The following is a 25,781-nucleotide window of genomic DNA, read 5'->3' as shown; positions in this document are numbered from 1 at the left end:
ACCACACGAAAGTTTGAGCTGGAACCACTGAAATACTTAGTTGTCTGACATTCTGATGGCAGCTTTTTTTGATCTTGCTAAATGTTCTGATGTTGTTGTTGCTGCATGCTTCAGCTTGAACTCCTACACTGGATGCTACACAGAAATCTTATTTTGCTTTTGTGGCACATGTAGCATTAAACACAGAGCAAGGTTAAAGTGCTTTGGGAATTCACCCCAGCAATTGATTTAAGCATCAACTATTTGTTAAACTGTTTGACAGCTGCTAATGCTAAAGGGCATTTAAGCAAAACACTAAGACCATTAGCCTTTCAAAGAATAAGCCACAACAAGATGAAAAGATGTCTAGATGCAAAAATTCAGTGTTACTGTCTTCCAAAAATCACACTAACACTGTTAAAAACAGGCAGTGGTAATGTGCCTCATATGCACCTCCATTCTGAGCCAGTTCTGCTGTTTAATAAGATATTCTCCCCCCTCTCATTTTAGCAGAAAACGTAGAAACACAGACAGGCCTGCAAGAGCAAAAGATCTAAAGCTTCTTTCTAATCTATCATTTTACAGCTATTTAATAGTTACTTAAATCCACTAAAAAGGAGGGAAAGGTGAAAAAAAAAACCTTTGCTGACAGAAATACAAATTGATCGAAATGTTAGTCATTTAGACTGTAAAGAGCAGTTTATTAATGTGTCTTGGGTGAAACTCAAAGCATTTTCCCTTTTTATGTTTTACATTCCCTTTTTGACCATAACCCTTTCATGCAGTTATACTTTTAGATTTGGTGCTGACAAACTAATTAGTTCTCCTATCAGGGTAACTGTGACATTTTTTTTTAATGTTGTTGGAGATCACACATTTTACCTTTCTGTGGCTCTGTACTGGATAATTTTTAGCTGTACTCCCCTGTTAGAAATCCTCCCTGTTTCTTAGACCTAATAGCCCTTTAATCTGACTGCTGTTTTAAATACAACACAAAAGAAAGAAAACTTGTTCAGTAATTGATGTTTAAAGGTTCAGTGTGTGTAGGATTTCAAATTGCAACCACCCAAATACTATACCTACACCATAAATAGGTGTTGTGACATATCTGTGGAGTCAGAAGGAAGTTGCTGTTTTTGGATATAAATTGCTGCTAAAACGGCAATGAAAACTTTAATTTTAAATGACTATATAGTAATTAGGGATTCAATGATTAGTCTGCCTTGCATGGGACAGTCTGCCCTTGGGTCCAGCAGGTTTTTACTTTTGCAATAAATTTTGTGCTGGTGCTTTATTTACCGCTTTACAGGCCACTGAGTGTGCGCGTCTTTGCATGTAGGTGAAAGCCCATCCCTGCAACACAATGTCCAATCAATGTCCCACTCACTTACTTCTCCCACTGTGACCTAGCGGTGGCTCACAAATATTCAGAAAGATCTTTGTGCTTTTTTGTGAAGTTATGCTACAGCTTGCATCTACACACACACACACACACACACACACACACACACACACACACACACACACACACACACACACACACACACACACACACACACACACACACACATCCCCTGATGTTTTACCAAGTGGCAATCTCCGCTGGTTAAAATTGGAGCCTTATATGTGGAAGTGCAAACAATTGCAGTTCACCCCTCATCCACTAGGGAACACAGAACAAATTTTCAGAGTCCCACCTTTAAAACATCAACTTCACAGCATAAATAAACATGTTTACAGCCTGATTAAAAAAAGAAGAAAAAAAAAAATTTAGATCTGAAAGGTCAGATTTACTTTAATGGCAACAGTGATCAGGATCCCCACCAAAATTAAATCTGTTCTTCCTTTTCACATTTCCAACAACTCCTGAAAATTTAATTAAAATCCAACCATAACTTTTTGAATCATCTCGAACACAAACAGATAAACAGATAAGCGCTGGTAAAAACATAAGCTCCTTGGCAGAAGTAAGAAAAAAGCCGTGGATCTTGTAAAGAGCAAAACCAGAGGAGGAGGAGCCAAGACAGGGTGCCACTCAAATCTTGTTAGCTCCCCAACATTGCTTACCCCAGCTTTAAGGGGCATGATAATGTTTGGCGTATAAAGCATTTTGCCTTCTGATTGTTATTTATGACAAAAAAAATTAGATGTATTCGGTCTGCCTTTCTCCTATTGTTTTTATTTTTGTATTTTCATGAATGTCAGGAACTGCATTGGGGTGGGTTGAATGATATTTATTTTTGAGTCTCTGAGTCTCCCAAGCTTGCTGTTTCCTCTCATCTTTATTCTTTTGACCTCCAATTAATATTTATATTTAATTTACTGGCAAAAAAAAGGAGGACTGGTACTCTTAAGTCTAAATTTAGAGGAGAGACACTTGATATTGAACAACCCTTTCATATACACTTATTTATCAAATATTTAGCAACAAATAATGTTTTGTTTAGACTGCTTTTTTAGACTGAAACAAGAAGAAAGAGGAAACTTGTTCAAAAGACTAAGAAAATATAGAGAGAAAATAAAATGGTACTTCCAGGTACATTTTTTTGTTGGGTCTAATGGAGCAGGAAGATATTTGAAGGCTTGTGGAGTAAATGGAGCATATTTGGGCAGTTACTTGAGTGGAATTTTAGCAGAAGTCTCAAACTATCACTCCCTCTGGCTTTGTTTTCACCACTGCAGTCAGTTCAGAGCCTCTGAATCTTGAACAGAGCCTACCTCTTACTCCTATCAGCCTACTCATACCTGAAAGGAATGTAATGACCCACTTTCTCCCCTTGTCCCTCTGCGACTCTGACGCTTACCACGTTTGACCACCTCTCCATGGCCGACTATAGTCTGCAGCTGCTGTTAATTTACAGGAGCACTGTGCACCGCCTTTTCAGCTCTGAAGCATATATGACTAATCACACCAGTCATTTTAAACAACTTGAGCTCTCTTTGGCTATAAATCACCATGATGCGGGCTACTGTGCCTATAATAGAGCTGCATTCAGAAGGGAGGAGGGCAGGGGGGACTTTGGGAACTATCCAGCACTATTGGTCAACACACTATAGTAAAACAAACTCGAGGGTGGAGACATATTGTTGTTCGATGTTTTGCTGCTTTTGTGGTCTCAATAAAAATCAAGGTGAACACAACAAAGGGTTGCGTTTTCTTTGTACAAAGGTCCAGGAAATGCAATCTTTTCCTGGACTTTATTCTCAGAAAGTGTATCTGTTCCTTCCTCTTTTTCGTGTCTTTGGTTCGTTTTTAAAATCTTATCTGCTGTCACAACCACAACAAAATCCAGAAGGCTTAATTGGAGCTCTATTAATATGCAAAAGAGATTTCTCGGGTCACAGACTTACTGTACATGTTCAAACAAATGTGACAAAGATAATATCCAAACTGGAGAAAAAATGTTGCTAACTTACATTTAACCAATGTTTGATCTGCTTTGAACAGGCTTCTTAAAGTTGAAGCCAAACCCTTGGTACACTCGAAAGAGAAAATGCTGGCTTTTTTCTTTGACTCAATAACATGAAGAAAAAACTGTTTACAAACTGTCCAAGAGCAAATTTCTTTTTCTTTCTTTTTATTTTTTTATCTGAGCCTGCCAACTGAACAGAGGGGACTTCATACAGCCTTTAAAGATGGTCTCAATCCACTTTTTTGAGATGAAAAAAGTGATGTAACATTTCCCAAATTCCTCAAGCCATCAAGAGATAGATGTACTTTAGACAGTATCAACAACCAGGAAAAAGTAGTAAAACATAAATGAATCTCAACAACACTCCTGGGCCACGACTGTGCCGTGCCATATCTTTTTCTCAGTCCTGTCACTGCTCAGTGTTGCTTCTTCGCTTTATGCTTTTTCCTGCCAAGTAGCCACTGTGCCAAGCTGAAGAACAATCTGCTCCTTGTCAGTAGCAGTGGATGAATCCTGTTGCTTATTGTTGATGTGAACACATTATTTGAATACGACCAATCTCCTGTAATAACAGGGCTGTTGTGGTTTATGAAATATTCATCAAAGGCATCCCCTGGAGACTCAGACGCATTCAGACGCATATCTCCGAATCTGAAACAGACTTCAGCAAACAAAAGATTGGAAGCAGTGATTGGAAACCTCTGAACTATGAGGCTGACAGTCGGTAGGGGAGTGACCTCTATAGTGGATGCATCTCCTTGTCGCTCTGCTGGTTTTCAGCCATTCTACCTCATAATAAATCAACAGGAGCTCACTCTGGGATCCAGCAGCTAAGTGGCATTTAAGGAACAGCTTGTGAGACTGGTAAGGCTGCAATTTGGATCATTTAGATGCAAGGCAACAATTTAGCCAGATGAACAGCATTAACAGAAAACAGAAAGTTTTTAAGCCACTTAAGATCCTAAAGGAAAATAAAAAAAAGCCAAAGTGGCATTTTATTAAAAGGTAATGAAGGACAAACATCCTGTTGTTCAGAAGGGCAAAACTGCTTTTAATTGGTTTGGATTCCTTCAGTTTTGAGGTTGTGACCAGTGGCAACTGGTGAAAAAAGATTTCCGGGGTTATTTACCTTTTTGTGTTTGTGATGTAGGTGATTGAGGAATGTTTGTTTAATTTTTTTCTTTTACCATTATTTTTCTAATTATCAGTATTTTATTTACTGATATTTTATACTGTTTCTATGCAGAGCACCCACATGTTGTTGTGCCATGCACATGTCAAGTGGTTATTTTAGTTGTGCAGTATTTCCCCACTTGAAAAAGGACTCTTTACATGAAGGACGACAGGACTTCACTCTTTGCTTTTACGTTGCTTTACTTTCTTTTTAAGCAGCAGCCGTAGCAGCAGTAGCAACAGTAGCAACAGGTAAAAAACCTCAAAGGAAAACCAGAAGACATAATGAATATACATTTTACAAAATGTTTTACATCAAGGTTTTACTTCTACTGCAATTTTTAACTTCACTGCTTTTATCATACTTTTAAATCATTTTAAATTATCATAATTGTCCTTACTAATGATGACTTCATTATGTTTTTACTTTGCCGCATGTTTAGAATTCATTCACAATCACACATTTGTAGGTCAGAGTTCACTTTCTCCGTGCGACCGTGAACGCATCACACATAGTAACAGTGCTTTGTGCGAAATATGCAGCATAGCTTACCGGCTGTTCTTCAGGGATTGTAAAGAGATGACTGCACGGTAGGTTAGTTTCTGCTTTTTTGCGGCAGCTTATGGCTCGCGCTATTTGCGCTGTTTGAGCCGCTTTTTTGCCGATCGCACGGACCACACCACGGTTCGTGTTGGCTGCGTTGACAGTCTCTCAGTGCGCCTGGGCGCGTGCACGCTGTGATTACTCGCACCTGCGGGCGCATGAGTGTCTCCGCTCGGGGCGGGGAAAAGAGGAGGAGACGCAAGGGGCAGTTCAACCAAACACTTATTTTCATTCTGATTTTAAAACCTTAGGTCCGTACTCAGCCACCTGCTCGCAGTTGGATTTTTCAAATAGCTTTTTTTTGTATCAAGCTCATTTATCATGACAGGATTTTTCTTCAAGAAATTACATAATTTTCTAAATCCTCTTGTGTAGCTGCCATTTTATCCTCAAGTTCTGCTCACATTTGTTCATTCATAAGTCACCTAATGCCGGGATATTCTTACTTGTGGGTTTAGGGACACCAGAGTGGGATTTTGATTGACAGATGTAGAATGAGTCCCATTGGATAAATAAAGTACACAAGACAGTGGTGTTTGGTCAGGGGTATAAAGAGTGGGGCATCCAGGGGAGGATCCTGACAAAACCAGTGAGAATTTGGCCTCATTTTAGGTCTCACAAACACACCAATTTGGCTGGCACCCCTCACCCATGAAACTGGTATATTCATTCAGGAAGTTATTAACCAAACACAACTGATTCTAAATGCTGATAGACAACCTACCAGACAGAAACAGGTACATTGTATGAATGATTGATTTTAATGGAAGCCTACTTCATGAAATTGCATCATCTAATTTATTTTTAAGGGAGGTTGCTTTCTTGTTAGGGGTGCACCTCACTGTGTAGTATTAATATGCTAACATTTGTTGTGATACAACTGAGTTCCCTGTGAATTTACCAGCTTTTGACAACAGAAATTAACAGATAAGTCAATATGATCAAGGCTAGAACAGCACCAACAAAAACACAACCACTTATCTTCTTGTATACTCACACCACAGCTAATTTACCCAGAAATGCCCCATCTCAAATGCATCTTTGCTTTATAACACACAGAGCAAGCAAGCTATGCCTGTACCAAGGTATAAGCTTCAGAACAATTGCAAACAGAGCTGCTGAGAGATATAGGCTCATAATTGTCCAAGTCTTGTTTACAATGTGCTTCTGCCTTGAAGACACAATAAAAGGCGAAGTGACAGTCCTACGCAGAATCTCTGGGTTGTCACATTGAGAGTGTGGGTACTGATGAGAAGCTCTGGTCTGTTTAGGGGTGTTTTAAGGACATTCTGGCTTAAACATAGACTGGATGTACATAAGGCAAGGATTTTTTTTTCCAAATATAAAATAAAAGGTGTTATAGTATACATAGACTGTAGTGCATGTAGTACTAGACTGTAAAGTACCTTCATTATGATTTAATAATCAGATGCATGCATGTTAAAATGCAATGTTACATCTAATACAAGATGTTTTATGTGATTTAATGTTTTGTACTGTTTTGTGTTTTGAGCATTGCATCTATGGTTTTTATAACTTTTTAGAGTTCAGTTCATCTCTCTCCACCTGCTTCTGTTGCTTCACTTCCTTTATACTTCACCTGACTGCTCATTCCTCTTTCCTCTATCTTTTCACTTGTAGTCTATTTCCTTCTACCACAGAGCTACTAAATAGACATTAAGTGTAAAACAAAAAATACTCAAAGGTGAAAAAAACAAACAAACAACAAAAACCAAACAAAAACAAAACAAACAAAAGAAAACCTCAGATTGTACTAGGACAAAGATCTTCTTTTTTCTCTGAGGTAAGTAACTAGGTTTTCTTTGTGTGTTCTAAAGTAAAGATGCTGCATTACCAGGACTACATTTAACACCCATCATTGACAAGTCGTCAATGTCCTTTCCACCACCCAACCATTTGTGCCAAGCTCAGGTCAAGTATTGGAAAGTGAAGACCATTAACTTTGAGCTCGATTAAATAGTTTTTGCAATGATTGAAGCTGACAACTAATTAATCCCAAACAGATTTGTTGTGTTTTTGTATGGGTTAGATAGATAGTGGGTCTTTGATTGGAGAATCTGCTTTTATATCACTTTCACTGCTCAAGCTTGAGAACCAGAATGATTTTGGAGAAATACTGAATGATTAAGTAATGAACTGACTATCAACCAGTGCTCTAAATGATTAACTTACCTGTTTTTAAATCGTTAACTTCTGCCATCTTGACAGATTTGACAGGTCATGTTTGAATAAAATGCTGTAAAACAAACGTGCCGAGGCTTTGAAATAAAGGTAACACAGGTTGTTTAAACTAAAAAGCAAATAGTGGTCGCCTATCCTAAAGATTTATTGACTCGTTCATGCACCCCAACCTCCTTTCCTTGGAGACTTTGTTGCTCTGTAATTACATCCCCCTCATTTCCTCCCTTGATCCCATCATAATCACTAAGGCCACTTGGGGCACTTCCTTAAAAAAAAAAAACAAAAAAAACCCATCATGTCCTAATTTGGGTGTCTTGATTCTAAAATTACACCCCGTCACTCTAGAGCCAAGATTTGAAAGACTGCAACTGCAGAAACCTCCAAGAAATTTTCCTGAGGAGCTTTAAGCAAGGAAGAATAGTTTTGCAGCATCTTCTGACTTTTGTGGACATCATTAAGCCAAATACCCAATTCTAATTCAAGTGTATGGATGCAGCAGCAAATAATCACCAAAATGTGCTCTTCTATACCCATCCAAATCTCCTATATTCACAGCTTTCCATAGCATAAAAAAGCTGGTTTTAATCCAACAGCAGTGGTGCATTTAAATGTTTTTAAGCACAGGTACACGTGAAAGAACAGACTAATTAAATCCCCTGCAAGGAGCCAAGCCTTGAACTGTATAATGGCATGAAGTAATGGCCTCATATAGTCTTCTGCAGACTGTTTTGGACAATGTTTTCTCTTAAACATGATTTTCTCTGATAATTGTTGTTCATTACTTTTTGATTGGACTTTGGAGATCCCTCTCAAACAGTCCCATTGCTCCAGTGGGAATGACAGTGAGCTGCTAGCTAGCTTGTAAAATCAATTAATCTACTAAGTTCCAGAGCCACTACAGTACGTGAGATGTTCCAGGTAGTATGTAAGTCTGTAAAGAAAAAAAAAAAGTCTATTCCCTCATAGGGTAACCTCAACATCAGCTTTTCCTTTGGAATGGGTGAACCCAGGAATTGTGTTCCTGTCAGTGGAGTACTTTGTCAAAGCTGAAAAAAACTTGTTTGTACTGCAGAATAATATATGCAGGACTGAAGGACCACTTCACTTCACAAGTCAGGTGTTGGCAGGTGTAAGTGGAATTCTTTTCTTTTCATCAAAGCAAATGAGCTTTTTTTCTTTTTTTTATTTAGAAGCTTTTTCTGTGAAGTGCATATGTGAACAGCAACTGTTGAGAAAACTTTAATTGTCAGCACATTTCTCTCATTTTGCTCCTGTCTAAAAACTTTTCTAATGTTTTCATTAAAAACAGAAAGACATTTCTACTACTCCAAACATCCAGAGTATTTTAATTTTTTTTATGATACCGAACACATATCACTTCAAATAGTGACAAAGCAGGTGTTTACATCAAATGTTGTTACTGAGAATGCTGCACAAACAGCAAAATTAACATATTTGCAAGAAAAGCAAACATAGCAGCTTGTGGGAATGATGGATTTCCACATTTGTCTTGTCTGGGAGAAAGTTGACATCTTTGAGATATCAGGGATACACAACCTTATAAAACTTGTGGATGAGGAGAGAATGTTTAAATTAATAAAAAAAAACCACACTGCTAAAGATACATATGTGATATAGCAAAAAAAAACAAACAAACAAACAAAAAAAAAACAACAACGTAATAATCTGATCTATAAGACAGCAAGTCACGTCCTACAATAATTAACTGAAAGGGAAGCAAAGTAAATTTCATTAGAGAAAATGCCACCCAGATTATATTTTCATTTTGGTCATCATTTTATGAACAGAAGATGTGGAAAACTTTTAAAACGAAAAACCACTTTTCGAAAAATCTTGTTTATTCCTTTACTTAACATAGAGGTACATTTGTTCTTTTCTAAAATGTCTTCACAGACCAACTTCATTGTATTTAGAAAGTTAGAACATATAAAAATCCTAACAACTTCATAACCACTAAATTGTGTGTTGAGTCTAGATGTTTATGGTTTAGATCATCAGACTGTAATACTCTTAAAGATCACAGGAGAATAATTTAGGTGAAAGGACATTGAATTCCTCGCCACAGCATCAGTGACCTTTGGATTCATCTTCTATGCACAGGTCTAAATGACAGATAAGACATTCTTTCCATTATTAATGAATACTGCTTGCAGGTTAATCTAAAATCACATCTCTGCATATTGTGCTGCATGTCAAATGTTTAACTTGTAATTTTTACACTGACAAACTCTTTTGTGATTTCATTATAATGACAGTACAGCAATGCAATTTAGAAATGTTAAATCAGAAAGTCCCATTTAACCTCTTGTGTTTGGATGCTTAAACCCCAGTGCTGATAGGCAGCATGAAAATCTGTTTCACAGCAGGAATGAATTTTGATATTAATATTTAGTGTACTATGGCATTGTTGTTAATTAAACCCTGCAACATTTCACCCAGGCTATTATTTGTTCCTGCCAGACAGCTAATGAGCCCCACATTATCTCAGCAAGAGACAAAAGCCCAGAGGACACACTGTTCTTTAAGGAGTCTCAGACCCCTAGTGTAGCTGCTAAGAAGACAACAACACGTCTGGACTATCGCTCAGGAGAGGAACAGACAAATCAAAACAGCCACCATCCTTTTCCAGTATTTAACAGAAATTAGTTGCTTTCCATTTCATCAGTTGATGTTGTGCCTGCTCATGCAGGTCAGTGGGTTAGCTGCCACCAGGAAAGGGAATTTGACAAGTGTTATCACCATCAGCTGACAGAATGAGGTACAGTTACTGGGAAAATGAGACACAGCAGCCGAACAGCAGCTGTCATCCATCATACTTGTGGTGATGATTGCTGGATAACTAACCATCCAGTCAGGAGAAAAAAAATCAAAAACACATCAGAGCATTTTGTGCTTCAAAATATAATTGATGTTGTATTTAAAGTGGCTGTTTGGACAACTGAACCATCAAAAATGACCAAATGCTTCATGTCAGACACAGAGTCAAAGTGGAACTAACAACATGGAAATACAGTGCTCACTCTGTAATGAGGTTGTCTAAAATGGCAAATAAGCATTTATCCTTAGTGTTGACCATGAAGTGCTCTTAGGTCATGTGCATTAAACTTCCCAGCAGAAAAGATTTCCTGCCATTAGATATGGAAATAAACCATATATAACTAAATAAATCATAAGTAGTTATCATAAAAAAAAAGCTGAATAAAATTGGAAAATTTCATTCACTAAAATGATATTTTCAAGATCAAGCAGTGTTTCATTTTATGCATTTTTCTACTTTCTGATGCATAAATGAAAAATAAATGTTAAACTTTGCCCAAACTGTCACAGTTTTTATTCACAAAAGACCATACACACTGACAATGTGCTGACAGTGAACTTAAGAGAAGGATTGGTTCCTTCATCCTCTGGATTTGACTGACATGCTTGTTTAATGAGCTTCACAAGTTTTATTTTTCTTCACTGCCAAAGATCTGCTCATCTTGTATTTTACATATAAATTTGCTGTCTACATAAATTTTGCCAACCTGAATTTTCATACTACTACTATCTGCTAACCACACTTGTTCCTACATTGATATGATATAAAACTAATTCACGAGTTTGTCTTAAAAATAAACAAAAAAAAAACAAAAACAAAAACAAACAAACAAAAAGATCTGATATTTTGTTATTTTCTATAAATAAGGCAAATAAAGGTATACCTGATAATGATCATTGCTACATTAAATATGCATTGAAATGCAACTTAGTAATTAAGTCAAACAAGAATTTAAAGATTGTCATAGAAAATATATTAATGTTAATTAGTGTGATGAAGGCAGAGTACTTGAACATTATATTAAAGTAAAATGAGAATGTTATGAGTATGAATGTACATAGATAAAAGGAAAAAAAAGCAGATTAACTGAAATGTACAGTAAGTAATCTTGAAAATAAAGAGATGTAAGATAATAGAGTGACAGAACAACATAATTACATTCAGATGGAGTCATGCTGGGACCTGATGTTCTACCAGTAAATGTATCCTCTATAGACAAGCTTCAGTGGAAATGTCTGGCCATCATTAATAATTATTTTCCAACTTCACCACAGCAAATTAGTAATGTGATCAAAAGTCAACGTGTGTTTATCTCCAGCTTCCTGTCTGTTACGTCAAACTGGATATTGTGTCTTGCAGTAGTATCAATGAGCAGAATTTGGGTGGTGAAAGAAGTCATTGTTTCCAGTCAAAACACAGTCATATTTGCTTTAAGAGACTGACCTGGTTTTGCTTTGGACAGCACACTGGTGTTTTACACTAGAAAACCAAACCTGCTTAGGTTGAAAAATGAAATGAAATTTCTTTTAAAAAAAAAAAGAATACCATCTCATAGGGCTGCTCGATTATGGCAAAAATTATAATCACGATTATTTTGACTGAAATTGACATCTCGATTATTTAACACAATCATAATCATAAATATATCTATAAATATAAATATATAAATATAAATCCTTTTATCTTTAACAACATGAATTTTTTTCAACATTAAACTGTGACTTTTAAAAAAATGTCTTTAGGATTCCACATATTTTAGAAAACAAACAAATAACATGAAGCTTTGTCTTGACAAAGTGCAAATACTGATGTAAACTGAATAGGTAATATAAGTGAGGATAAACAACGCTGCGCGTTGTGGTGTTCTCGACTCGGCATCGGACATTATAACTGTCTAACACACGGTTATGAGTTGTTTAATCTGCTTATACCATGGTCCCACACAGTAAATATTTTATATCAAAGTTGTATTTCTTTTCTACAACATTTATTGAAGTATACAAACTATTTCATGTTGGCCTCGATGTAGGTTTTGTGCCAAACAACCACTGTCAGGCTGCAGGTGTTTCTCATTCACCTGTTAAAAGACAGCTGATTTGAACCAGCTGATTAACGTGTTGCTATGGTAACGCCCCATAATGGAGGGATATGACAGTGACTTAACTCGCCGAACTACGTGTGCGTTTACACGAATATAAGCCAGTTCTCACTGACAATGGTATAAACTCTGTTGTTGTGAACTTCCACAACCTACTGCAGTTATTCTACATCGACCTGCAGCCGGAGCCGACTGAGACTGGCTGCATGGGAGTGCTTTAGGACGGGGAGAGACTCCCGCTGCTCATTCGTTACAGTGACTGCAGAACAATATGTTGCCATGTCAGTCGCCAAAACACCAGAAATGTCTCTAATATAACTCCAGTAAAAGTTCCTAGACTTGTCGCTAGTCTCTTTTAACAATAAAAGTCACAAGATTTAGCAAGAAACTCGCCATGTTGGCAACAGTGGCTGAATGAAACCAAAGCGGCTGTGGGAGGAGTTTACAGCACAGCGCTGCAATGCCAGTGACGCTCGATTAGCAGCTGAAGACAGCAGGAGAGGAAACTGCAAAGAGAAAAATAATCGCACTTTTTCATTTTTATGATCGTTGAAACCCAGATCGTAGTTGAGATTAAAATCTGATTAATCGCCCAGCCCTACCATCTCAGAACCTATCATGTAAAAGAAAAAAAAAGAAAAAAGATGCATGTAAAAGCATACATTTAAAGTTTGAGCAAATATGTCTGTTAATTCAGCAGTGGGACATGAGTTTGAACCAGACTGAGGTCCAGAGCACCATGCACCATGACTGTCACTCGTGGCATTCAACATCCTTTTTCATACAGTGAGCTAAAAACATCACTGAAGATGTTGAAATACCACAGTTAAAATCAAAGTGGTAACAGCATCATGTTTATATACTTTTCTCAACAGCCCCTTAATAGTTGCATTTTTGAATGTATGCCATATGGCTTAATATAATCCAGAATGAATATCTTTTTATTAATGAGGTTCATTGCAGCACTAAAAACTAGACAGTCTGGTTTGGTTTGGTTATTTCCTGTGTCAACACTTCAACACTTTTACTCTTCCTTTGAAACTGTTATTTTTACTTTTTATACACATTTACTGCAACATTCTAAAATAAAGCTTAAACAAGTCGGGTAGATTTGGATACATATCATTATAATGAATAAGCAAACCAACTTTTAGAGCTGCCAGAAGGTCTCATAATCTCACATTTAAAAAAGTCAGATCAGATGAGCTTATTTAACATGAAGACTGAGCAGCAGGCGGAGAATTGCAGCGATAATTAAGATGCTGCAGCTCTCCTCACATATTGAGCATGGTGACTAATAGGGCAAACTTACAAAGTCAGTGCAACCTTTTAATTGCTGACCAATATATAGCAGTGCACACTGACATTTTTGAGACTAACTCAATTCTGAAATCATGATTTATTAGCACATATTACACCAGAATTGCTAAAGTTTTGATCTGTGGTTTTGAATATGTTGAGCGAGGACAAATAAACACAGTATTTCCAGTTTCCTGTTCCCTCCTCTGCATCAGAATTGTGGCACATCGATGGCTGTGAATGGTGCAGACTTAGTGTGAGAGCAAAAGTGGATGTGAAAGCTCAATCACATTCTAAATTGTACAACAGAGCAGAGAGTCTACTTGGCAGTCACACTAGTGAGACGGGGAGAAGGGAGACACCGAGTCTGGGAAGAGAATTCATGCATTTATGTCTGTTTGCCCACCGTGTTCCGTACATACAACATGCTGCATATGAGCTGCTGGTGGATTGACAAAATTAAGCACTGGCAATTAAGAGGCAGATTTTTCTCCAACATTCGTAATATTCAAGCTTCTAAAAATAAGAATCACAAAACACACTGAAATGTTGTATGTCACACTAGTTTTTGTTGCCGTGCTGGAAGAAGCAAATGTGCTGCAACCGCCATGAAGCCCTCCTACCTCAGGCACTTCACTGGCAACAATTTCAAACAATTCTGTTTTGTTTTTCCCAGACTGCAATTCTTTCCACCTCCTGACTGTTCCCTGAGCAGAAAGCATAATGCATCATCTTAGGAGGGAGCCTGTAGTGGCCTAATTTAACAGCCAGGGAGAAACACCGGTGGACATTGGCTTGCTAATGAATGAATGAGCCTGACAAGTAAACTCAGAAAAGATTACAGACTGAGGGGTGAGCCTCCCACAAGGTCCAGCTGTTTAGATAAGGCCTGTTGCTTCCCCAGAATAATAATTTCCTCTAACACCAGACTGAGGATACCAGCTCATGACACTCCTGAGCATAAGAAGCTTGGATTGTCTTGCTTTATTCTTGCAAGAGAGCAGTGGCAAAAAAACATATCCACATGACAGGAAGATAGAATCATATCATGATCAAATCTGGTGTCTTCCTCCTGTTTTGTTGACATCTGGACACTGAGGAAAGTGTTGGGTATACACAGCCAGTAAGCAATAAATAAACAAAGGCAAACTTGGCCTTGAAAAGCTTTACACCTGTGACCAGCGGAAAAGCAGCAGGCGCAGCAGTGTTCATTAAAGGAGCTGGTCCTGACAGTGAGGCCTTTAAGAGGCCATCAGGAGCGACAACTCTGCAGCTACCTTGGGACCAAGAGGGGAAGGCATCAAGGTGAGCAATGCAATTTCAGCTTGAATAATGGAGCACTTTCCTCGGGTTTGACATTCATGAATTTCTCAGGCAGTTTTCCATACAGAGCAACAGCACCTACAAGCTATTCAAGGTTTCCCTAGAAAAAACTGGTTTACACCATCTACAGGTTCACAATTACTCTGCATGACTGCTGGTCTGTAGATAATCTCACTGAAAGTGGTTCATGAATTAAAAATAGCACAAAATATGTAAAATCTAATGTGATAATATAGTTTGAAAATGTACATGTTAGACATGAATCCCTGCAGATATTACACATGGCAAACATCAACAAGATGTAATTCTTGTTTTTTTTTCTGGGGAGTGATTTATAAAAATAATTTAATTAAAGGAAATCATTTTCACTTTTGTCTTGGATTCATCAGCCAGATTTCATTTTCACAGAGTTGCTGATGTGAACCAGTAATAACAGAGGATTAATTTACAAGGAGGCACAATCTCCCAGTGAGACTTGTGGCCCAGAACAATAATGGGAGCACAGTAAACAGAAATTTATCGGAAGCCAAAAGAGAATGCAAAGAAATCTAATCTATGCACTGGAACGCATGAGACACATGGATGCTGATTATATAGATAGTAGAGGTGGAAAATCGAATAGAAAAAAATGAAATATTGGGATCTTTTGCTTCACAATTTTAAAATAGATTTTTTTGTTAAAAAAATTATATGTATATATATATATATATATATATGCACAACAACAACCACCCATTTCTGTTTAATACGCAAATTCAGACAGGCAGAAAAAATGATGGCACAGAATAATCTTCAACTCTCTATAAACATATGTTTGCAGGTAATTAAAAAAGTTCCCATGTGGTTATCACATCATCTTAAAATATATTACTCAGGGCAAATTACCTGTCTGTGGGCATTTATACAAAGTCGGGTGCATGAGATCACTTTACTTTGGTGAACTGCCATAACACAGTGTTCATAGCTGTAGCTGTGCTTCTGTTTTCTAATTGCACTGTTAAGGTCAAAAGGTTATGTAATGTTTGTGATATATGGAATAATATGTATGTGTGTGTGGGTATGTGTGTTTATGTGTGTAAGTGGGCATTTTGATAACCCATTTCAATGATTTAATATAACTGAAACTATTAACTGACTACAAACATTGGTTTATAGTAAAAAAATACTTCATCAAGCAATTAAATTCATTTTTATCTGTGGAAGCCGTGCTTACTCAGATATACCAGTTTTATTGTTCACTAAAAGTGTCCAACAAGAATAAAAGAGCAAAAAAGAAACAGAAAATCCAACTGTTTTAAAGACCACCTCTGAAATAAGGTTAGAATATCTCCTGTAGAGCAACTCTGTCTTTTCCCGTTCGACTAAAACTTTAAATGATGTGATTCTAACATGTAGTTTGCACTTCTCACATCGTGAATCTGTCAGAACAGCTGGAGGAAACTGAGATCAGACACCAAACTGAAAGGAGACCACATTAGGAAATGTCTCTACCAGTTGTTTATTTGCATTTCAGTCTTTTTCTGCAGACTTTCAAAGCATTACTTTTCAACTTGAATTGTTGTTGACATTTACTGTGGTGAAATTTCCATACAAGGTTGCATTAATTCCATGGTTAAAAGAGACACAATTTGCAGACATGTGGGAGCACCAAACTTCATTGCAATATATGTTTTTGTCATTCTGTAAAATCTTTTAAATTCTACTCTTTTATTTATTTATTTAATTTAAATGGTTGTCATTATTATCATTGTCATTATTATTATTATTATGCTATTTCTTGAATATATTTATATATGTCTGGCTCTTTAGCTCTTGGATTTAATAGGTTGGTATGAAGGACTGCTGCTTTACAGTAAAAAAAAAAATCAGTTTAATTGCTGATTTTCAGCCAGCTTATGGCTAACGGTCTCTGCGATGCACTGGTGATCTGTGGGTGTACCTTGCCTCTAAGCTTAGACAGACTGCAGTGTCTTGTTACCCTGCACAAAACAGAGAAGGTATGGAAAATTAATGTCTTTAAGCTACAGAGTCTGGATCACTTTGAATCACAGCTTTTCAGTATTTTGATCATGTACCATTGGGCCATTTTCACATGAACTGTCCTAAAAAATTTTTCCACATGGAGTAGCTGCTAATTAAAGCCCACTTCTTCCTTCTACTTTTTGATAAAATCTCTGAATGAGTTTATAGCTGGGTTTTCCTTGTCATTTAATATTTGCATTTAGAAGGTGTAACTAAGAGATTTGAAAGAAAATGGTAAAAAAAAAAAAAAGATTATGATCAAATTTTGGATGAATTTTAAATGTAGTAGTAAAGAAAATAAAAGAATCTGTTACTTTGAAAGTCATGGTTCAGCTCTCGCACAGTCGACACACGTGTCATTCCAGAGAGTTCAAATCATGGGAATGCTTTTCACAACAAATTTCCTGCTGTGATGTACATGTGTCTGACATCTGGAAATGTCAGACCTAATTGTCCAGCTTCAGTCAGGTGTTTGTGTGTGAAAAAGTTGCGATGTGTCGCCTTATCCAGACTCCACACTTCTTGCAGATTCAAAAATCAATATTTCGGACACATACTCAAACCAGAATAGTCTGCATGAATCTGTATGATTGGGGACTTTGTTAAGCTGGGAAGTGCAACATTCTTCTGGACTAAATTTGCTTTCACACTGCAGGTTGTCAAACAAACTGGACCTTTTCAACACCATATTTCCCTCCTCATCAGAGGTGGTGTTGCATAAACATTTTCTGAAGGAGAAGACAATACACACATCAAAGAAGAAAAGTGGCTCATGTACTGGTTAATACAGGACAACTTCTGTTTCCACCACGTAAGAGCAGAACATGGAAAAGCTTCGGATCCGAAAGGCTTCTATCAGAACTTGTACCATGTTCTTCCACCTCTGATCCTGTGCACTTTCCCCCACCCACAAATGCTTATGATCTCACTCGCATTTATATTTTGGTTGTGTTCCCCACCAGTGCCTTTTCCTTTGTTATCCCTTTCCTGTATTTGGTTCACTTGAAGTGGGCCAAGGCCCATATTTGTAGGCAGACCAAAGTTTGCTTCCTTGATCCAAATCAGAGGCTGTTTATGCTTTCACACCTCGCCAAACAAAACAGAAACTCTGAGCAATCTGACAAGAAATTAAGTCAAAAGTGCTGGAAAGTACTGGGAGGAATGCATCCATAGGAGGGTTTTAACCCTCCCTCAGAGATATTGAACTAAAAAAAAAAAAATCGGGGGCAAATTCTGTAATATAAAAATTTTGACTCACCAGTTTATCTTAATTTTAACATATTTTTAAGCAGCTAAGATACAGAGTAAAAAAAAAAAAAAAAAAAAAAAAAGTAAAAAAAAACAACTCTGGGATCAATGGCAACAAACAGCATTTTTGTTTGATATCAAGGCTGAGTCCAACATTTGGTCCAGCCAGAGGGTGTGCTGAGTTTATTTGTGTAAAAGTAGATGCTGCTCAGGGTTAGTTTGAGAATAAAACAGTACCATGCTGTGTATCACCTCACAGCTTCAAATAAGGTACTGACTGCCACATTTCTGCAGGGGAACTAATCAACCCTCAATCCACAGTATTAATCAATCTCTTTACCCTTAGAGCAGCCATCTCACTAAGGACACACACCCTAATTTTACCATGTTTGAGGGAGTTTTTCTTATATCTGACAGGCAGGTGATTCCTTTTTGAAGTGGCTCAATCTTACTCCCTGATGCAGAGGCCAGACAATGAGCCTCCCCCTCAAGGCCCCATTAAAGCAAACCCAGTGTCCGTAGGTTTGATATTCATTGCCTGGGCAACCTCTGCCATCAACACATTTTTGAGCCACGTGAGAATGATCACAGCTTATTAAAGTGGAAATAATGACTGCTCTGCCTCCGGCATGAAATATTTAACAAGGACAAAGGAGATGGCTCAAAGGTGATTCATATCTATGTTGAAAGGAGCGAGCGTGGACAAAGCCATCTATGCAGGAAGTGCAGATGACCCTTGGTTAACCTGAGCATAGAAGGAACTGTCTGCATTTGAAATTTGTACCTCAGTGTAAGCAGAAACAGAGGAGTTCTGGCAGAAGGTGTCCTGATAGAATGTTTATTAGCTTTAACAAAGATGTTGGTACAATAGCAGGTGACATCCAACTCACTACACTTTCCTCTTTTCACCATATGACATTTACGGTGCACAAAAAGCAGATTTATGAATTTTTCGGTTTGAGTTAAATGTGTTAATTTTCAAGCATATATTTAGCTGGAGCATTTTCTCTCCTTCCTCACTAAGCTCACAACATATAGAGCACCCAATTTCTGGATGTGAAATTATGGATGTATTTCTCCTTCTGGCTCTGTAAATTAGCTTCTTTTGGCCCCTTGGGAGAAGAGGGGGTTGAAAACTGTTCTCCATCAAGTGTGACTGAATTGGATTTTACAAGATGGATTGCTAGGACAAGAATTTATTCCAATTATGTGGCCAAGAGGTTTCAGTCTTTCTGCAGCCACTCTGCTCAACAGCAATTAGGGTCAGTTTTTAGTTATCAGGATCCTTCATTGTGAAAAGATGTTTACAATCTGAGCAGAAAGTAGATAAATGCAACAGTCGAGCATTTGGAGCAGGAAAATGTGGTTTGTGGTCTGAGCCAAGAATTCATGAAATTACAGATCTGACGGCCAAAACATGAGCTGAGGAAAACACAGCTGTCTCTTCTTCAGCCCACACATCTTTTAATCAACTGGAATACAATACAGACTGCAGAGACTGCCTCTCTATTTTTGTATGGCCATCCATTTCCCTCTCTCGCATATTTCTCTCTTTGATGTAACCTGTATGATTTTCAGATGTGAAAACTCTTGGTGTCTTTCATCTATCTCACACAAGGACCACATTTACTGCAGACGGTAGCAATAAGGCTGATGACTGGCATGAACTGAGGTGATACTTAGTCTTACCTTCCCCAGACTGGGGCCCCACAGATATGCCATACTGAAAATACAGAGAGCCAAAATCAGGAACACCAGAGTCAGGACCAGAGCCACCAGCTGGTAGGTGTGATACTTGGCCTTCTTCTCTTTTACGGCTTCAACCTGCAAACAAGTTCAAAATTTAAGTTAATGGAGCATGAAATATTGCTGTTATTTTTTCCATACGTTCTTTCTTTTTAACTATTTTAAGTGGACTAAATTTGTTTCACAAGTCTTCTAGTCCAGGCAAAATACATTTATAGTTCCAGCCTCATTCATCCACACAGCACTTGTTTTGTCTATATAACATTCCAGATGACACAGTATGTTATCTTCTATCACTTCACATGCTAATGAGCAAAGTATGAAATTCAATATCTTGTCCAAGGACTCTTAGATGTGTACTTTCAGGAAGCCAGGATTGGGCTACCATCCTTCAATTATTAGATGGCTGCCATTTCTCCTGAACCCTTTATGGGGCAAGGGACTATTTTGGATCACGTTGTTTTCTTTCATATTCAGCATGAAACTAGTTTTTTTTTTTGTTTGTTAATGTAACAACAGAATGGAGGTCTTGGTACATACCAGAAGGAAAATTTTGGGTTGAAATGTCTAATTTCAAGGTATTTCATTGAGTGCCCTATAAAGGGTTAATTATAAGTGTCCACAAGCTGTCATCAAATTGAGGCATCTTAACATTGTAGTCTAAGTTATATTTTGAGTCTTGATAAATGTTAGTGATATTTATCAATGCTTAAATATGTAGTAACGCAGACAAATGTTGCAAGCAGGAGTACCAAACTTGGACTTTTACCCATGCTTAAAGTTTGTCTGTCAGCTGCTTATTTAATTTCTTTCTCCTGGGCTTCTCAAATGGTTTGTTTAACCTGCTGATGACAATCCACAGTTGCATTTCCTTGTTACCATTTACTGTAAGTGCAGCTTGTAGTTGGTTATGACCACAGGGCTCTTGATAAAGCATTTGTGTAAGTTTGAAATGAGGATGTGATAATTTAAGATACTTAAAGGTAGAGTATGAAAGATTTTCAATATTTTCAAAATAAATTAACAAAAAAAAAAAAAAAAAACTACAATCATAATTAGATAGTTTTTTTTAAACATGTAGGTTCCAGTCTGTCCATATTTGATGCATTACCAAATTACAAGTTTAATTAATGAGAAAGACCCTTCTTGAATGTTTTCTGACCAGTAAAAAAAAAAAGTACTTTTTTTTCCACCAGTAGGGTGAGTATAAGCCCCTCTACTGCAGAGCGGCTCACAAGCGATTCCTGCCCTCATTGGAGCTGGCAAGGAGGAGGGTTGAGGGGTGAGTTTTGCTCATTACTGCCAACCTGTGGTTGTTTGTGGAGGTAGCAGTTTTGTGGTTTTGCTCACGACCTGGTGTTTGCCACCTAGTGGTGGAAAGAATTGCCTTGAAATCTTACATACTCGGGTCGGAGCATTTCTCTGTTTAGCTCACCCTTGCCGAATCACCTGGTAAACATGAATAAAACTGCTTTAATGCACAAAGTAGTTTGCAAGTGTATGAGAGATTTTTTTTTTTTTTTTTAAACTTATTTATCTCTATTTTACATTTATTTTCTCATTTAAATTAAACAGAAAAAAGAAGCACGAATCAACGTGTGATTTGTGTGGTTTTCTGCACTACTTTTCTGGTTTATTTATAGGTGCCGTGGAACTAACATGCAGTAATGGTGAGAGGATCTATACTATGACATGTCCTTTTTTCTTGCTTAAATCTTACCAGATGGATAGCTACCCAAATCTAAGTATTGAAAGTTTATCCACCAAAAGAATCAAAAGATAACATTTTGTGACATGCTGGGAAATTGTGTTGCACAACATCTGTGATATCTATGGCCAGTCTTGCCCACACTGTGTAATACTAACATATGATCATAGACTTAAACATTACAAGTTTTACAAAAAAGGCTCTGAAGTTAAGGGATGGTAATATTTTATATTGCTTGTTGTGCAGACAGTATGAATGTGTGCATGAGACCTACAACACCTACACCTACAACATTATTTTAAAATAATTTCAACCACATGTTCTTTTTGGAAAACCTAACTGCGTATTTCATAAAATATAACCATGTAGTTTTGCTGACCTGAATAATCTGAAGTGATGGTAAAAGTGAAAAGTAAAAGAACTTCTCAGCTCAGTAATTAATGCCACTGACAATCCTGCCCTACCGGTGTCATAGCTCCCACTCTGCAACTGAAATCAACATTTCCTTGCATTAGTTTTCAGATTTATCAACATTGCTTTGGCAAAAGAGAAACCATTTTACTTCGCTGCTTTATAAAATGTGTCCACCACTCAGACCTTTTATGGCACACACAACGTTCCTTGTGCCAGGCACAGGAGCAAACACACAACTGCATGTGTCAAACAGAAAGGTTAAATTTATTAAACTTCTCTTCAAATGAAAACTCTGTCCACTGTAGCCAATTCCCCAAGCTTAAGGCCACAAATTAATAAAGTCAGTCTTTTGTTCCACCGCAGCTCCAGCAGAGAGAAAATGAAAGCTACTCATTCACAGTGGACCATATTTTAAGGTCTCAAAGGACAACAGAAAAGCAGATATGTAAAAGAAAAAAAACTGAACCAACTTCAATTAGTAAAATTGGTGCTGCTTATCTTTGTGTCTTTTAAATTGATGATAAAGCAGCTTTGGTTTTCTATTGTAGCTGCAGTTGTTAGTTATTAAGCACTGGTAGATTAGCCAGCACTTTCCTGTACTAACTTTTCTGACATACGTGAGAATTATTTTTAAATTAATAGTCATGTACACTTTTTGAACTTTATGTTTGTATACTGCTCAGATAATAAGCTTTAATATTCTCAAATGATATACTCTATGAACGCTTTATCAAACCTATTTCTGAGAAACATTATGTAGGTGGCATGAATAAAGGGCAGGGATATAATCGTGCATTAATGGCATGGAGATAGAATGAATTTCATTTGGGTTTGGTAAGTGCATTAGCGAGGCAACACAGAAGAAGGACAGAGGAGGTATTATCTAAGACAACTTTCAAAACTTTAACCATGGTTTTGCCATTTAATGAAAGTTTTCTGCACAATTCTTCATTTGATTTATATGAGACAGTAGCTATAGAAGAATGAGACACATCAAAGTATTGTACATCCCCTGAGCATAATGAAAACCAGAGATCTACAGTAGGAGCCAAAAATTTCATACTGTCTGAATTTCTTATAGTGAAGGAAGAAAAAAAAGGTGGATGAAATCCACTCTCCTGTGGCAGGTTGCATAAGCAGTGGAAACTTAACTCGAGGACAAACCTCTCTCTGCCTGTGCTTTGAATATGGAATACTCAGAGGAAGAAGGTGGGATAGAAAGACAGACAGACATAAATAAAGACAGGGATGGAGACAGAGTGAGCAGTCTGAGTGCACAGCATCCGCCAACTAGTGTTTAAAGGTTTAGAAGTTCAGAATCTGCCAGGCAATTTCTCCTGAGCTCTGTGAAGAATAGTGCCCGGAGCCCCCCTGCTGTTATCAAGCCAAGAATGAACACTTTCTTGAGAAAACAACATTTAAAAAAACCCCCAAAACAAAACAGGTAGCTATAAACAACAAGTGGAGGCAGTGGTTTATCACACCGGCCACACTCAGATAAACATTTAAAGTCCTGTGAAGGAAAAAGTCCATAATTGATTTTTTAGTCATATTAATTCTCCACTGTGCACTTATTGAGTGTTCAACATGTGTATCAGCTGGAGCAGTGATCTCTTCTTTCATACACAATGAAAGTTTTAACTTAACAGACATATTTGCATATTATGACTAATACAAATTTTGCTTTAAAGGTTACTTGCAGCTCCTCTGTTAGCAAGTTCAAAAACAAAAATGATAAATAGAAGATTTCAAAAATCATTCAAATATTTATCCTCAGTAATAAAGAAAAACTACTTTATTCTTTTGTTTTAAAAGAAGCAAAAAAAAAAACAAAAAAAAAAAATCCCAAATGGTCCAGCAGAGGCTACATGCAAGAATGGGTGTAGAGGTAAGAATAAATAAATAAGTTAAAAGATTTATAGGAAGTCTTTTATTTAAGTATTAAATCTTGCACTGTATTTTAATATTATTTCTCTAATTTTCAAACCCCATTTGATTCCACCTGCCAATAGTTTAAAGATTTCCAAAACTGGAAAAGGGTTAATGTTCCTTGAGATTAAATTCTATGAAGGATATATAAAAGATTAATCATACACAGTGTTTGCGGTTGATCAAGTAACCACAATAAATCAACAGAAAAATTAGGAGAAAAATGGACTCACATCTTTCCACAGAATTTGCTGACTGCTGGATTTAATGCTAGTCTCCATGATGCAAGCACACAGGAGGAATCTTTCCGATCCTCAACTAACACTCTGCAAGGCAAAGAGTCCCCAGCTTCATTCCAGTGCTGTAATTTGGGAGTGTGCTGAAGGGGAGGGTAGTTTCAGATGGAGTGGAATAACTGAAACATTTGTGATATCCATTAAAACCAAAGCAGATGTCCCTCCTGCTGGCCCCGTCCCATTTCAAAGGTGGAAAAACCACAAACGATTTCAAGCTGACGGACAAGTCCTCTGTTGAATAAATTACCTGCTTTGTTTGGATGATAAAACTTTAGCGATCCTCTCCCTTGGAAGACACAGAGTGAGTGATAAATAATCCTACAATTGATGTGTGCTGATACATTATGAAAGTGTAACATAATATAACTTCTTTTTAAATGTAGGGAGTTCAGATAGCCTCTCTCTGCTTTTGTTCTCCAGATAAATCTGCATGCAACAAAAACAGGCTAAGTAAACAAGAGCTTATTGCTGTAAACAACAGCATGGCAAAATAACCAACATTATTAAGAAAAAAAATAATTTGCACTTGTGCACATATTGCGAAGAAAAAGTGGAACGAAGCTCAGTGAGAGTTTTATCTGAGGAGAAAAGTTCATAGGTCTTTTCCAGGAATGTTTTAAGGCACAGTAGCGCAATATTAAATCCCTTCACCATCAATTAGAAACCCAGTCTATAAAAAAAGAAAATGTACTTCATTTCAGGAAAGTAGCTACTGGATCCAATTTCTCCTACCTTACTAAGATTTTTTTTTTTATAAATGCTCTTTCAAGTTCATATTCGCACATGGACATTACACTGTATGGAACTAAAATTAAACCACTCGTACAAATCTTAACCTTGATTTAAGGTGGGCCCAGTGTAATTTTCCATTTCCAGCAGATGAACATGAAAACCTAGAGTGTCAAACGTTGCACATACATCATGAGGCTCAAACATCCACAGAGTGCAATTAGTAGTAAACTGGCTTTAAAACCTCTCAAGGGAGGGGGTTCAATAACACATGCAGCAACTGGAACAACTCATACTATAACAACCTCAGTGCTGCAAAGGGGTCTTTCCGAGCTCTACAATCCTTTCTAGAAAGCCCATGGTCAATTCCCTCAACTACACAGTGCACAATACCTTAAAAAGTTTGGTGAAAATGCCACTGTGACTTGGGGAGTGATTGAACTTGCGACTCTTTGTTTCCTCTGGTCAGAAGAGTGATGGAAACTGAACCTTGTTATGCTTCTGTTTGTTTTGTTGGGGATGCAATATTCAATTTTGGTGAACTATGACTTTTACACAACAGTGGAGTTTGAAATAGCTTTTTCATCTTTTGGTAGCCTGACATTTATGTGAAGGTTTGTCACTAACCTTACGTCATTCAGCTACATATGTACTAAACTGTGCTGTGTCTCAGCTGTATTGGAAGTCAGTAAAGTCAGGCAGCAAAAATTTGAGATTATGACTCTGACACAAGCAGGATTAGACCCATGATGAACTTTA

At 37.3% G+C, this 25,781-nt stretch overlaps 1 protein-coding gene across 1 annotated transcript in view; it reads right to left on the bottom strand.

Annotated features, from left to right (window-relative positions):
* The window catches only part of tnmd (tenomodulin), a 69,199-nt gene extending 44,856 nt beyond the window's left edge, over nucleotides 1–24,343 (bottom strand). The window contains exons 1-2 of the mRNA XM_079249583.1: nucleotides 24,231–24,343; nucleotides 19,890–20,024 (exon numbers count right to left, since the gene is read on the bottom strand). Of these exons, the coding sequence (XP_079105709.1) occupies nucleotides 19,890–20,024; nucleotides 24,231–24,278 (183 nt within the window). The 5' untranslated portion in view covers nucleotides 24,279–24,343. The remainder of the gene's footprint in view (nucleotides 1–19,889; nucleotides 20,025–24,230) is intronic.
* Between the last annotated feature and the right edge of the window lie 1,438 nt (nucleotides 24,344–25,781).

This window comes from Telmatherina bonti (assembly GCF_933228915.1).
Source record: "Telmatherina bonti genome assembly, chromosome: 12".
In the NCBI taxonomy this organism is placed as follows: Eukaryota; Metazoa; Chordata; class Actinopteri; order Atheriniformes; family Telmatherinidae; genus Telmatherina; species Telmatherina bonti.
The sequence above is the reverse complement of the archived record's forward strand: the minus strand, read 5'-3'. Positions and strand labels throughout refer to the sequence as shown.